Raw genomic sequence first — 14133 nt, 5'->3', positions numbered from 1 at the left:
TGGGTTTCCTTTTTAACTGATTTCATAATAATCTTTCTGTTTGTGGCCTTTACCAAAAAAAAAAAAAAAGTAATAACAAAACAGTCACTTATTCAGGCAAACTATGGGATTAAGGTGTGAGAAAAGCATCTGGAAAATGAGAAAATGGGGGAAAAGATTAAGGTTATAAGAAATATTTAATTAGGAATGGATTCAGTTTAAATGATCCATCTGAAGAACAGGTTCTTGGAAGCATCAGACCTTGTTTAAAATCCAGTTAGTTCTCTTTATTCTTCTCAAAGGAATCAGTAAGAATACAAAACTGTAAGATTTTTCAGAACCAGTTTATGAACTGACAGGTTCTGGAATAATTCTTTTGGTTTGACTCACTGAGCCAGGATGCTAACATTATTTAAACATCATTTTCTATTTATTCCTGGATTTGTTTTTTAATTCTAAAGCTATAACAACTGTGTAATTTACCAGAGAAAATGAAATTGCTCTTTGTTAAGTACACTTTGAAAATCATATGCTACAATATGTATTGTACATTTAGTACAGTAAAAAAAAGCTATATTTTCCTATCCAAATTTGAAACCAATTCAGGGCAATTTGGCATGCACTGCAGCATAGAGAGAAACTCCTATGTATTGGTAACAAGTAAAATTTTCTGCTTGCTTAAAAATATAAAAACAGAAGAAGGACATCTTAAATAAAACCCCAAATAAAAAGTACCTCAAGAGAAAAAAATGGATTAGACTATGGTAAAACCTAGAATATCTGTTCATTAAAGGACTGCAGACAATGTCCCTCAGATGGGTAGCAGACTGATTTTATATCTAAGATACACAAGCGATATTCTAGAGAATATAACACCAACTCCTGAAAATCAACAACCACCAGACAAAAGAAACTTTAGCTCCTTACTTAAACACAGTGCATTCTCAACACAGATCTTGTAAAATCACCAGTCAGATCACAACATCCTCTTCTGCTCTGGACCCCCAATGGCTTCCAGTTCACTCACAGGAAGAGCCAAGGCCTACATGAAGGTCTACAGAGTCACCCCCACCTCTCTTTCTCATCTCCAAGCACCATCTCCCTCACTTAGTCCAACTACCATCCTCGGATCCCCCAGGTATGCTTTCACATTTGCAGTTATCCTGGAATGCCCTCTCTTTGCTTATCTGCAAAGTTTGCTTCTTCATTTCCCCCTTATCTTTGTCCAAGCCTTCCTGATCATCCCAAACTAATTAGTAGCCTCCCCCACTCCCCTCCACACACGACCTTTCCTTATCCCACTTTTTTCCTCCTACAGAGAAGTCATTAGCATATGACGATCTATATTTTCCCTTGCTTATTTGTTAACTGTTTGGGTCTCTTCACAAGAAATAAGCTCCACAAGATCAGAAATGTTGTCTGTTTCTTTTCCTTGTTTTAAATTTATGAGGATTATAAAGGATGCCTTGATGCAATGTTCACATTTTCCCCTTCTCAGCTACCAGGAGGGTTGTAGACAGGCAGTTCATAGCTGAATCTCTCCCGAGGTCTAGTATGCAGTTAAGGAGAGCCACCTGGCCCAAGGTTGCCCACATCAGGGGTGATCAATGGTGGATGTGAAGGCCAGCCCCACTGTTCTGATTCAGCACGACTAAAAGGGGCCCTCCCATCTGGAGAGCTCCATTCCAGCCCTGCCATGGCTTTTCTTTTTAACTGCACCAGTTCAGCTTCTCCTTCTGCTCAGTCTTAGTTTCCACCCTTCCACAGACACTTATCGTGAGACTACTACTCAGTATGCTTCGAATGCACAAATTTCAACCTTAAGGTCTACTTCCTGGGAATCCCTGACAGGACCACAGATGAAGGAAACAAAAACAGAGAATCTAAGTAAACTGCCCGTGGTCACGTTGCTAGTAAGTGGTGGAGCCAGGATCAAACCTACAGATTCTAGCTACAGAGCTTGTGTTTTTAATCATTTCTTCCTGCTGCTACACACATAACCATACTTCCCCCTCCCACCACCAATAATTTAAAATATATTGAATTCCTTGGAGTGAATACTTAAGATGGGATTAGGGGTGGAAGATGAAGGGAAAAATTAACAGGAGAATAAATGGCAATCATTATGTGCCATGGACTGAGGAGTATGATTAACTTAGATAATAGAAAACAACAAAAACCCATAGCAGTTTGAGTACTGCGTTGAATAGACCAGATGATTTCAGTGGGAAATGAGAGTGGGAAAGGGGCAAGGTGATGGGATAATGAAATCTTGTATGATTGTTGATAGGATTTATGATTTATATAAACCACAGAATATGGGGTCTGGTGTAGTTGTGGCAAAGAGCTACTGCAAGAGGTAGGGTAACCTTGTGCCCTATCATTTCCTCCATTCTTGGAGTTCAAGGACGGATTTAGCTATCACATTCACTGTTGTTGGGTTTGCAGGTAAGCTGTTCATCCTTCATTGTCATCATTCACACATCCAAAGGCTACTGTTGTGGATAAATAAATTAATGCTATGATAGTGCTTTTTATAAACCATAGAGTGTTTTACAAATAGTTAAAAATGTGTATAGACATCCTTACAGATTTATCTAAGCATGCTCTGACATCAAGTGGAACTCTAATAAAATCTTTCCATCTATTTTGAAATAATTTCTTTCTATGAAGCTCAAGTCCCCTTCAAAAAACTTTGTAATGCTTAGAATCCTAATGGAAATTCTTCCTCGTAAGTGTACTGAACTCCTCATATTGTGAATGGATTCCATTTCTTCTTTTTTTGTTTTCTGTGGAGGCAATATGCCTGCCATTATAGTTTCAAGAGTAATTATTTACTGTTTTGAAATTTTAAACATTATTCCTTATTTCTTGCCTGTCTTGTGTAACTGCAGTTCCTCTGATATCAACACTGATTAAACTTCCCTGCAAGATGCAGAGAAGCTGTCTCCTCTAAATACTGAAAACTATGATTGGATTTGTAGATTCTTATTATCTCAGCATCAATACTTTAAACCATGGACTTAAAAATAACCGATTAAAAGATTCAAACTTCTAATTAAACTCTTCCGAGAAATTATATTCTTAGAATAAATGAGAAAAAAGAGCAAAGGTAATATAAATTATTTTAATTTCATTTTTAATTTTTTGAATTTCAAAGTTCCTTGCATTAGTTTGTTATAATCATCTTTCTTATAAGCAGATAGTATTCTCTTTCACTGATAAGATAAATGACTCTCCAAGGAGACTGAGAGTAAAGATCAAATAGGCATCCTTCAAGCCAATTAAAAATTTAGAATACACATCTTCTGATTCGTAATCCAAAGCCATTTCTATCACACTGCTTACAATGATTGCATTTCTTTTCCTAGATACGGTTTTAAAAAACCCAAATAGATGATTCAGACAAAAGTTTGTAGCATCCATTTGACATTCTCAAGCAATCTTCTCTAGAAATTCAGACAACTATTACTACCTATTGGGGGAAATTTTATTTTTATTTTTAAGATGGTAGTCATGTGTGAAAACAAAGTATAGCCAAGTGGATAACAAAGGTTCCTTTCTCCTCCCTTTTCTCACTGTTTCCCCATTCTGTTTGCTTTTTGTATTCTTTTCAATTTCATTATCCATTACATGTTCCTCATTCATTCTACCTCTATTTCATTACTCCACTACAATATTGCTTTTCTTTGAGGTAAAGAGAAAGTAAAATGGATTGCAACCCAGGAAAAGTGGGGATAAAATTTCAGTTGCAGTTCCGATGGCTATATGCCCATCACCAGGCAAAAGAGAGCTCTCAGGTATAGGATAGCAAAAGCGAGGATAGTTTCCACTTTCTCCCCATGTGTATTGCCCTGGAAGAATCTCAGACTTTGCATACATGGTAGAATTTCTTTATTGAATCAGTACTTCAGCTGAAGCTGTTTACAAATGATGCCTGTCAGACTTGGGCTGTCATGGAGAAAATGCATGGTGAGGCATATTGTGCTTGCTAGAACTTGACCGTGATAGTAAGGTAGAGAAGGTACAAATCGAGGTTAGGAAAGGGAATGTGTACAGCAACATGGAAGAGAAAAATTACTTAGCCTTATATAAGAATATTTTATGGAATGAATATTCAGTTTCTTGTTATTTACAGTATATTTAACATTTTATTTCTGCAGGAGATTATTTTTCTTTTGATAATTAGAATCATAATTTTTCCCATTGTGGGCTGAGAAGAGAATTTACATGTAATCTCCTTGAGAGTAAAACACTGCGTCATATTCATTGTTACAGCTGCAGAAACCTTGCCACAATACCTAGGTTATATTAGGTTTGTTCAATTCAACCGAATTCCTGAATATCATCAAATTCAGATTAGAAACATAAGGATTTTTAAAAAATAATTTTCAAGTTCTCAAACTTCTTACAATACTGTTTGCTAGTTTTTAGCAAGCCACATAACCAGAAATAGTAGCTTAGGATCTAAAATTTGTTGCAATGTGAACATCGCTTGCTCTACCCAAAATGTATATAAAGTGAATGTCTTAATTATGGACATCTGAGTAATACCATATATAATTAATTTGCACAGGGCAATTTTGCATTAAATAAAAATATATCATAAATGGTTTCACACAGCTAAGTTATCACAATTACCTGGATATTAAAAATCAGTCTTCATACTAATAGTGGATGTAAAATTGATTTGTTACTATACATATCTGACAATCATTTATTAAATAATTCTTTTAAAACTCTATAATTCTATAAATTCTATAATAAGACCCAATGCTTCCTTTAACCTCATGAAATGAAAATGTACCCATGGTATCTTTCCTGTATACCTTAGAGACATTTCATTTCTATAGACATTATCATACAACTTCCCATAAGATTTTATTAAAATTTAATTGTGGATTCTCCCAGACCCATAGCAGGATAATACATTTGTAATTATTTTAATAGTTAAAATATAGTTTTCACTTTACCGGACTAATTTTTTGTTTTTAGGAATCTATCAGAAATCTAATCAATCCAGAAATATTTTTAAAAGAGAATAATGGAAAATATTCATAGCTTTGTCTTCATAATATGACTAGAAGACTGAAAGAAAAGCAGGGGTTAAAAATTATCCTTTAACCACCCACACACCCCTAGATTTTGAGAAGAGGTTTCTTTAATACTTTTTTCTTACTGCAGTATTTGTTGCTTAAGGAAGTCTGTGGGTGGATAAGATGTTATTATCCCTCCTACACACACCCGTTTTCTTATTTACAACATTAAATCTCCATATATATAAGTACTTGAAACACCAACCCTTTTCTTTCAACTAAGTTCTGAAATTCTTTGGAATCTGGTCCACACATTACCACACATTACCTTCCTATAGGACACCTTCATAGTAAATTATAGGTTATCCTGATTTTTTTCAAGGGTGAGTCTATCCAAAAAGGGTGTCTGAAGTGGATGCCTTTCTAATTTTTTTTTCTGAAAACAGAATTCCAACTTCTTGTCAGAAAACAGCAAGTCTTATGCTCAAAACTAATAATACAAAATTATTTTTTGGATTAATGAGTTTCCTTAAATACTAAGAAGATACAGTCATTAACATGGGAAAAGTCAACCTTTAAGATTTGTATGCAGTATTTCTTATTACACTACAGATTACCTTTGTAAGTGAATACCCATTTGTAGTTCATGCTGGAAACATAATAAACATGTTTTACCTAAATATAGTTAGCTCCTTGAATTGTTTCATCTGAATAAACAGATCGATAGTTAAAAATTTTTAAACTCCCTATGAAATACGTATAATGTTATGAAACCTTTATATCCCTTTCTAATTGTAGTAAAAATGTTCCCTCAAATACAGTAAATGACAGATATGCCCTTGTGCAAATGGGTTAAACTTAAATTATTTTAAAGTGATCAGGCCTAATCTTCATTGCTAATATAAAATTCATTCATTTAAAAAATACAAGACAATTTTTAAAAAGCAAAAAATTTATGTATTTTGAAGTGATTTTGGATTTGGAGATTTAATGATATCATTTATAATAGCCACACATACAATGTGTTTTGCAAATAAAATTTTTAACTTCACTATTCAGATCAATTCTTTCCAGTTGGGAATTATATTAACTTTTGTTAAAAGAAATTAGAAAAATAATCATTAACAACCCAAAGTGCTTGCAAAGATGCCCCAATTATTAACTAAATACACATTACTGAGAATATATCCTACAGAGGCCAGTTAGAACAATCACTAGCTAGGATTGATGTATTAACCAAACAATCACAGGTAATTTAATCACTTCTGGTTAATTCAAAGGAAACTGTTTCTGGCTCTTCTGATACCTTGATAATAGGAACTGTCAGAATACAGAGGCAAGTCCATCTTCTATGTAGCAGAGGTAGTGAGTCAAATATATTTTATGAACAATCCAATGGATATGTGAATTGGAATTCTGCAGGTTACTCTAAACTAGGTTTTTAGGTTATAGTTATCCAGCTTTTTTGGCACCTTGTAATAGAGTAAAAAATTAAAGAAAATTAAAATCATTGCTATTTCAGAGCAAAGTAAGACAAAGACTAGAAAAAAGTAATTTAGTTAAAAAAACTTGTTTGGTCTCTAATTTAAAAAATAGTTTATGCAGTAGGAGTAAATACTTTCAGAACAACAACTATTTAAAAAGAGTACAACTCAGAATTAAATAGGTTATATGGTCTTTTCTTTTTGTAAAGCAATTATCTTTAAGAAGTTGCTTTGTTTTTTTTTTTTCCCTCGAAGTTACTATAAAGTACCTATAATTGAAAGGAAGAGTAAAAAGCAAACAGGAGAAGAAAATAAGAAAAGGAAAGTGGTTTCCAACTTAAGGACAAAGTTCAAGTTATAAACATCATATCCTTGACATCAAAATTATTTCCTAAAAAATTACCTTATTTAGATCACTGGATAACATAATGAACCCCAAATTTCAATATGGAATGCAACAAGGAAGAGTGAAGTTGATTTCATTTTCACTTGCATGAGCTAATTACAATGAACGAAAGCTGGACACCAGTGTCTGAGACATAAACTATGTCTTCTTAAAAAATCAATTAAAATGAGGAAATGAATGTGATATTATAAGGGACTCAAATAGAAAAAAACATATCATGACATTTTAATAGAAAGAGCAATGAAGATTTTCTGTGTTCTGTGGTCTAACTTGTTTTGCTTTTGAAGATGCTAAAGAATTAACAAGACTTGTTGCATGAAAAGCGGCACAGTTGAAACTCAACACAGTATCTGCAAAATCAGGTAATCTATATATAAAGACTAAATATATCTGGGAAATAAACAGGATTTTGCATAGGAACAACTCCCTTCCAAAAGCAACACTTTTAAAATTGATTAATTCCTTAATATTCCAATGGTGAAATATCTACTTAAGCAACTATCTTTTTCCTTTCTTTTTCTCTTTAAGATTTAATTTGTTCTTTTAAGCTCTTCTTTTCAAACAGCTAGAGAAGCTTTCTTAGGAATACTATATTAATCAGCCAACCGGCAGGAAAACAATTTCTTAGAAGTAGTGAAAGACTGTCCTAACATCAAACGACTGTCCAATGTCATGTAGCACTGAAATAAATTTTATGCTCTCATGGTACTAAATCTTGACTCCTGTTCAGTTTTAGTCTTTATGGGAAAAAATTGTGCTTCAATATTTTGCTGTAATTGTGTTCTCTAGGTATTGTTTATTTAAACTAGTTAAGCCTTTCATTACATAAAGCACCTTGATAAGTCTTTGAAATATTGCCCAAACTAGGTAAGGTGTGATAAGTCAGATCTTTCCTGAACCCAAAACCTTTTATTTATCTTTTATCAAATTCTGCATTTAAAAACTAAAATTTACTTTGGATCATACATTTGATCAGTTTATACAACTTAAGCAAGGCCCTAAGAATGTATGTTTTTGTTCATTCTCTTTTTATTTCTTGTTGAAATTTTATATAATTTTTTTCTTGCTGTGTATAAGGGTGGAATTTTGTTTGGATTTCATTTGAAAAAGCATTTTAAGAAATTTACAATGAAGATTCAATTCATAAAGTCTTATTTGGCAGGCAGTACATCAGATCAAATTTTAAAAGTTTCTGCCTCTCTTTTATCTTATATACTTCCTTGAACACATAATTTAATAATGAAAACATGTCTTACTTAGTAAAAATTAATTTAACCAAAGAAGTAAAGATACTGTATTATTTTCATTGGCTTAAATTCTGTTTCTCATTTTTACTTTCTTTTATGAGAAGAAAGTTTTCAGTTTCAAATTATTGATTTGATAATTAAGACCTGTTTGCATGGTAGTTATGTATGTGTTAATATCAATACTTGGCAATTTAGGGCAATATTACATATTTTAAAATCTCAATATTTAAGTGATTTCTTCATGAATTCTTTCTGCCCTGCCAAATGATCTTGGAAGCTTCTGTTAGGAAGTTTTGACATGCAAATCTATCTCAAAGATAAGTTGGGCACAAACAAATAAAGGAACAAGAAAGATTAGATGAGGTAAAGTTCTTAAGTAAGATTCATAAATATTTTAAATAATTTGCATAGGCAAATAATTATTTGCTTAATAAGTAGAATGATACTTTTTCATTTGCCTCTTTCCTAAAATGCAAAATGTGAATTTGTCTCAGATATCTGTAATGGTAAATACATAAGCAAATATCCATAAATGATATCCACATGTAAGTCTTCAAATATATAAAAAGACAAATCTTACCTCCATCTCCAGATCCTGATCCTGCATCTGGCGGGGGGAAGAGAAATAATTTGGTTTTGTTTGAAAAACATATTCAAAAACTATTTATGACTTTATTTAGTTCATGTTTACTTCCTTTATTAAGACAGTAATATAATGGAGAAAATTACTAATATTTAATCTGAAAGTGTATATTCATATCAGTTTAATTTAATTTGTGTAATATAACTTATCAAATAAATTTTCTATTATTTTCATTCTTAAACTTTGTAAAAAATTATTATCTAGCTTTGATAGTATAGCCTATTTTAATTATTACATTCTAAAATTGACTGTGTAAAATCTGTCATATTTTTATTTTAACCAGGATGGATTTGGTGCCATTAACAAAAAAAAAAAGAAAGAAAATGAAATGCTTATAACAGTGAGATTCAGAAATTAAACAGGCTAAGACATGTGGTAAATAAACTCATAATTAAGGCTTATATTATTGTAAATCGCATATACACAAAAAGAAAAACAGTTTATAGATAATTATCTTTTTATATAATTGCTAATATGTTTTCCAAATACCACAATTGTGGATGAGTTTATCTGCCACCAACAACATCCTTTGTTTTTTTAATTAATTAATTTTTTTATTATGTTAATCACCATACATTACATCATTAGTTTTTGATGTAGTGTTCCATGACTCATTGTTTGCATATAACACCCAGTGCTCCATTCAGTATGTGCCCTCTTGAAGACCCATCACCAGGCTAACCCCTCCCCTCACCCCCCGCTCCTCTAGAACCTTCAGTTTCTCAGAGTCCATAGTCTCTCATGGTTCGTCTCCCCCACCGATTTCCCTCCCTTCATTTCTCCCTTCCTACTATCTTCTTTTTTTTTTTTTAACATATAATGTATTATTTGTTTCAGAGGTACAGGTCTGTGATTCAACAGTCTTGCACAATTCACAGCACTCACCATAGCACATACCCTCCCCAGTGTCCATCAACCAGCCACCCCATCCCTCCCACCCCCCACCACTCCAGCAACCCTCAGTTTGTTTCCTGAGATTAAGAATTCCTCATATCAGTGAAGTCATATGATACATGTCTTTCTCTGATTGACTTATTTTGCTCAGCATAATACCCTCCAGTTCTTTGTTTTTTTGAAATCATTAGAAGAGAGAGATTAACTTTTGTCTTTGTGTTTAAAAATTGGATACATCCTAAATGATGCTGGCAGAAAAAAAGGATACCCTCCTTCTGCATTTCTCTTTTTTTCTTCTCTCCCCTCCTTCCTACAGAATTGCAGTTGGTCAAAGTTGTCTATTTCTGACAACTGAGTTCCCAGAGACACCCAGTTTTCTCACTGGGAGTCAAGACCATTGATTTTCCGTCCGGTTCTACCTCTGAAGTGTAAACATCATCTGCCTTCTGCTTCCCTACTTCTTTTCATTCTAAATACATTTGGTTATGTATTTTTAATGTTAATACTGGGGAATAAGACTAATATTGGTATTTTCTGTCTGAAATGCCTCATCTCACACTGAAATCTCAACCAGGATTCAAGAACTATACGGAATGCCACTTCTATGAATTTGTGTTTGATGCTTTAGTACAATTTAAGAAACAAAACAAAGCAAAAACCCAAGCCTCCATTATTTCTACTTGTTTGCCTCCACAACAGTTTATGAGAGGCATGGTATAAAAAATGATATGGTATATGAAAATCCACAGAAGGTTGACATATGGAAGAATAGATGCCTCCTTCAACATTCATGCTTGTCATTGTGTTAGGCATTAGCAGTGTCATGAAGGAGCAGTAGTTTAAATAATGAGCCTTGGTGGAGACTCCTATTAACTAAATTCACAGGGTCTAACACTGTATTAAATCAGAAAGCCAAGTTATTTATTAACTGCTAATGTGACTAAAACATATGTCTTTAAGCCAGCAGATTCTTTCCTTAAAGCAAGCTAATTGGTAAAACAACTTATAATAAAAACCCTTCTTAGTAAATATATAATCAAATAAGGATTTTGATCATATGCCTTGACTATTTAATGATAACAGATCAAGAAAGGCTAAAGCATTTGTCACCATAATAGAATAGTCCTGTCAACTGAACTGCTAATCATAACACATGGCACCATCACTTTTGGATGGGACAATGCTTGAATGGTCAATGTTTGTACACTTTCACAGTAAAATTTTAACTAAATTTCTTTCAACTAATTTGAAAGTTTAATTCAGTATTACTTATAATCATCAGAGGCTAACAGGTTGTACTATTATAGCACTAATATATTTTACGTGTTTTGGTTGAATGTGTAGAGTTTCTCTTTTCTTCCTCATTACAACTGTAAACTTCTTTAAATCAAGAACCATGTCTTGTTCAGCTTTTTATACTTATATGCACGTAAGAGGAAATACATAAAAGCTTATAGATTCAAACCTTCAAACATTACTCATTTGGTAACATAAGGAATGTTATCTAATCTTCCTAAGCTTATTTGTCCTCTACTCAGTATAATAATAATGTCTATCTCATTGATAGATTTTGAGACTTACTGCACAATAGCAAATTTTAAATGATTATCACTGTGTCTGGAACATAAAAATTAAGATTTTGAATAAACATCTTGCCTATTCATCTACAGGTTTTCTAATAAATATATAGGGTTTGGAAAAAGCAAAAAAAGAAATGGCAGTAGTATATTGGCTTGTATTTCTCATGTATCTTTCTAAAAAGTCAAGGGCCATGGTTCTTAAGACAACTTTTGTTTGATTTGACCCAAATCAGGTAAGTAGGAAACAAAGGAGGAATAGGTGGAAAAAATAATCACAAGTCCACCAAATCATTATGAAATAATGATGGGAAGCTTTAATGGTTTCTCTAGTATAAGGTAAATAAGTAGCCTACTGAGGTCTTACTGGTGAGACAGAAACACCTAAGAAGTCATGCTCTTGATCCTGAAAGTCTGAACTCCTAGTCAATACATTTCTTATAACACAAAAAAGCGAAATTGACAGCAAAGCTATTGAGCAAACTGTCCAATAAGAAACCATTTTTGGACCGAAAAAAAAAAAGATTTGTAAGTTCAATGAAGTATAAAAAAGTTATATCTTCTACTGCCTTTTATTCCTAGAGATCACAATTTGCCATCTCTATTTAGTGTGAAATAGCATTAAAAAATAAATGGAAAATCTGCAAAGAAAAGAATGAGAATTTATTTTAGATCAAAAATCAGAACTCTAATTTATTTACAGTCAGACCTGGTTAATCAAAATTACTTTGGTTCCTCCATCATTATTCAGATCAAAAATCTTTTAGATTTATAAGTCAATGGGAGACTTCAGCAAGACTGGCTTACTAATTAAATCCTAAAGAATTCTAAGTATGTGAATCAGCTAGGTATGGATTACTCAATTGTGATTAAATGTTCTACTTGGCTAAGTATTTATTTTCATAGTATAAACAACACATTAGGATGTAGCATGTAAAAAGTTGAATGAATCAGGAGAATGTGATTGCCTGAGCCTACAAGAATTTGGAGGTTGGCAAGTAAAAAAGAGAGATTTTGGTACCAAATATTGTTAGCCACACCATGACTTCCTGAGTCCATTTTGACAACTGCCCACTGATTCTCATTTGGCTACTGTCAGAGACAGATTGGTATCCTATACGATCTTGAGTGGATAAACCCTTTCCTCAGTACTCACTGGTGTTGCCTCTATTATTCTTGGTTTCTAAGAGAGTTTCCATATTATTTTTTCCTATGCAATTTGTCTTAAAATTTCACTTTAAATTTTCTCCATAGATATGGCAGATTGATTTTTCATAATTAGTTTGCTCCTTGTTTTTCTTTCTGTTTCCCCCATCTTTATTATAAGAATAGAATGCTGGTCGTCCTCCTTCCCTACTGGAGAAGCAAGTCCAATGACTCTCACCTGCTGCTGTCATTTTCATTCATTACTTCTCAGACAGATGGAGTGGCAATGATCTGTTTGCTTTAGCAAGTAAGAAGCAAGTGGGGCACCAGAAAGGACATTCACTTCATGAGGCAAAGAATCATATAAAAGAAAAGACTACTTAAAAACCAAAATCAAAACAAAAAAGCCTACGTCATCATCTGTGAGTAATAATATCATTCTCTTCTAATTCTTGGGAACTTTAGTAGTCAATGGTATAATTTGGAACACTATCAATTACTAACAATCAATAGACTTAAGATAATCTTTTAAAGAATACAAGCCTTTTTTCTTGCTCATTTACCATCCTGCCCCAACCTACATATGACTTTTAACATAGTTCCCTAGAATAGAAATACTTGTTATCAAAGAAATACTTGTTACCTTTCCAATAAAATAGATTTTTCCTCGCACTATTCTGTATTCTCACTTTTGAAGAAAGTTCATACTTTGTGTCATTATTATTTTTCCCTGATATGCTTATGCCATCCAGTTCCTCAGAAATTATGACTTTCTAGAAAGAGGCTTATGTGTCATTCAAGACAATTATCATGGATACTAAAGTTTCTTTAATATATGTGATTCTAATATGTCAAGCCTAACCTGTAAACTCAGCTTTATTTTAAGGCATTGCTCTATCAAGTTGGGCTTTGTTCCCTTTGTTTATTTTTCTTCCTGTAATGCCGTTCAGCTCTAACAATCACTGTACACGAAAGGAAAACCTGAAAAACTGAAGAGCATATGAGGTCACTCTTCCTCCTCACTTCCTTCAGAGCATTCTTGGTAAAGACAACTAAAAACCTTTGAGGAATCCCAGGCTGACTGTCTTAGAAAGGATAGATGTCCTTCACAAATACATTCTTCAATATAATCAGCTAAATGGTAAGAAGAACATTTTATAGCACTGCTGAGGTTACTCACATTTTCACTTTCAAGCCCAGATCTGCAAACTACCCTCCAGCAGACGATGCTATTGTTCAAAACAAACAAACCAACTTTATGTGTGTGTGGATAGGTTTCTCCATATTTGACACCTAGGCAGGAAACCTAGATTTCTAATTATATTATTCAACTGTCTGCACTTCATTAAATAACATATGTATTAAAATCAACATCCTTATGGCCTTATGGCAGATTTTCCCTTTCTTCCAGAAGTGATTTGAAATGTAAAAAAGACAAAATAAGAATAATGTATGCTTTGTACAAAAGAATGAGAGGCTTATCCAGCCAATATATAGTCTGAATTATTTATTTGGAGATAACATAACAGAAAAAGCAAGACATGGTTTCCAAAGGTTTCAGGGAGTCTTTAGGATCACACACATACCTGTGGCACATGATCCTTCAGACACTACAAGTATCTCGCTCTGCTGTTTGCAGGCAGCCTGCCGCAAGTAGCACTCATTCTGGTAGCTCTCCCCATTGGAGCCACACACAGGCACGTAGTCACTGTTGCACTGTT

The 14133-nt window shown here is 33.2% G+C and overlaps 1 protein-coding gene across 1 annotated transcript in view; it reads right to left on the bottom strand.

Moving 5' to 3' along the window:
• The window catches only part of TMEFF2 (transmembrane protein with EGF like and two follistatin like domains 2), a 224376-nt gene that overhangs the window by 200317 nt on the left and 9926 nt on the right, over positions 1–14133 (bottom strand). The window contains exons 3-4 of the mRNA XM_028124854.2: positions 13999–14128; positions 8733–8759 (exon numbers count right to left, since the gene is read on the bottom strand). Of these exons, the coding sequence (XP_027980655.1) occupies positions 8733–8759; positions 13999–14128 (157 nt within the window). The remainder of the gene's footprint in view (positions 1–8732; positions 8760–13998; positions 14129–14133) is intronic.

This window comes from Eumetopias jubatus, unplaced genomic scaffold, assembly GCF_037043125.1.
Source record: "Eumetopias jubatus isolate StellerSeaLion01/CBP00866 unplaced genomic scaffold, mEumJub1_p1.0 scaffold_3, whole genome shotgun sequence".
Classification (NCBI taxonomy): domain Eukaryota; kingdom Metazoa; phylum Chordata; class Mammalia; order Carnivora; family Otariidae; genus Eumetopias; species Eumetopias jubatus.
Note: the sequence above shows the minus strand (reverse complement) of the source record. Positions and strands in the feature narration are given on the sequence as shown.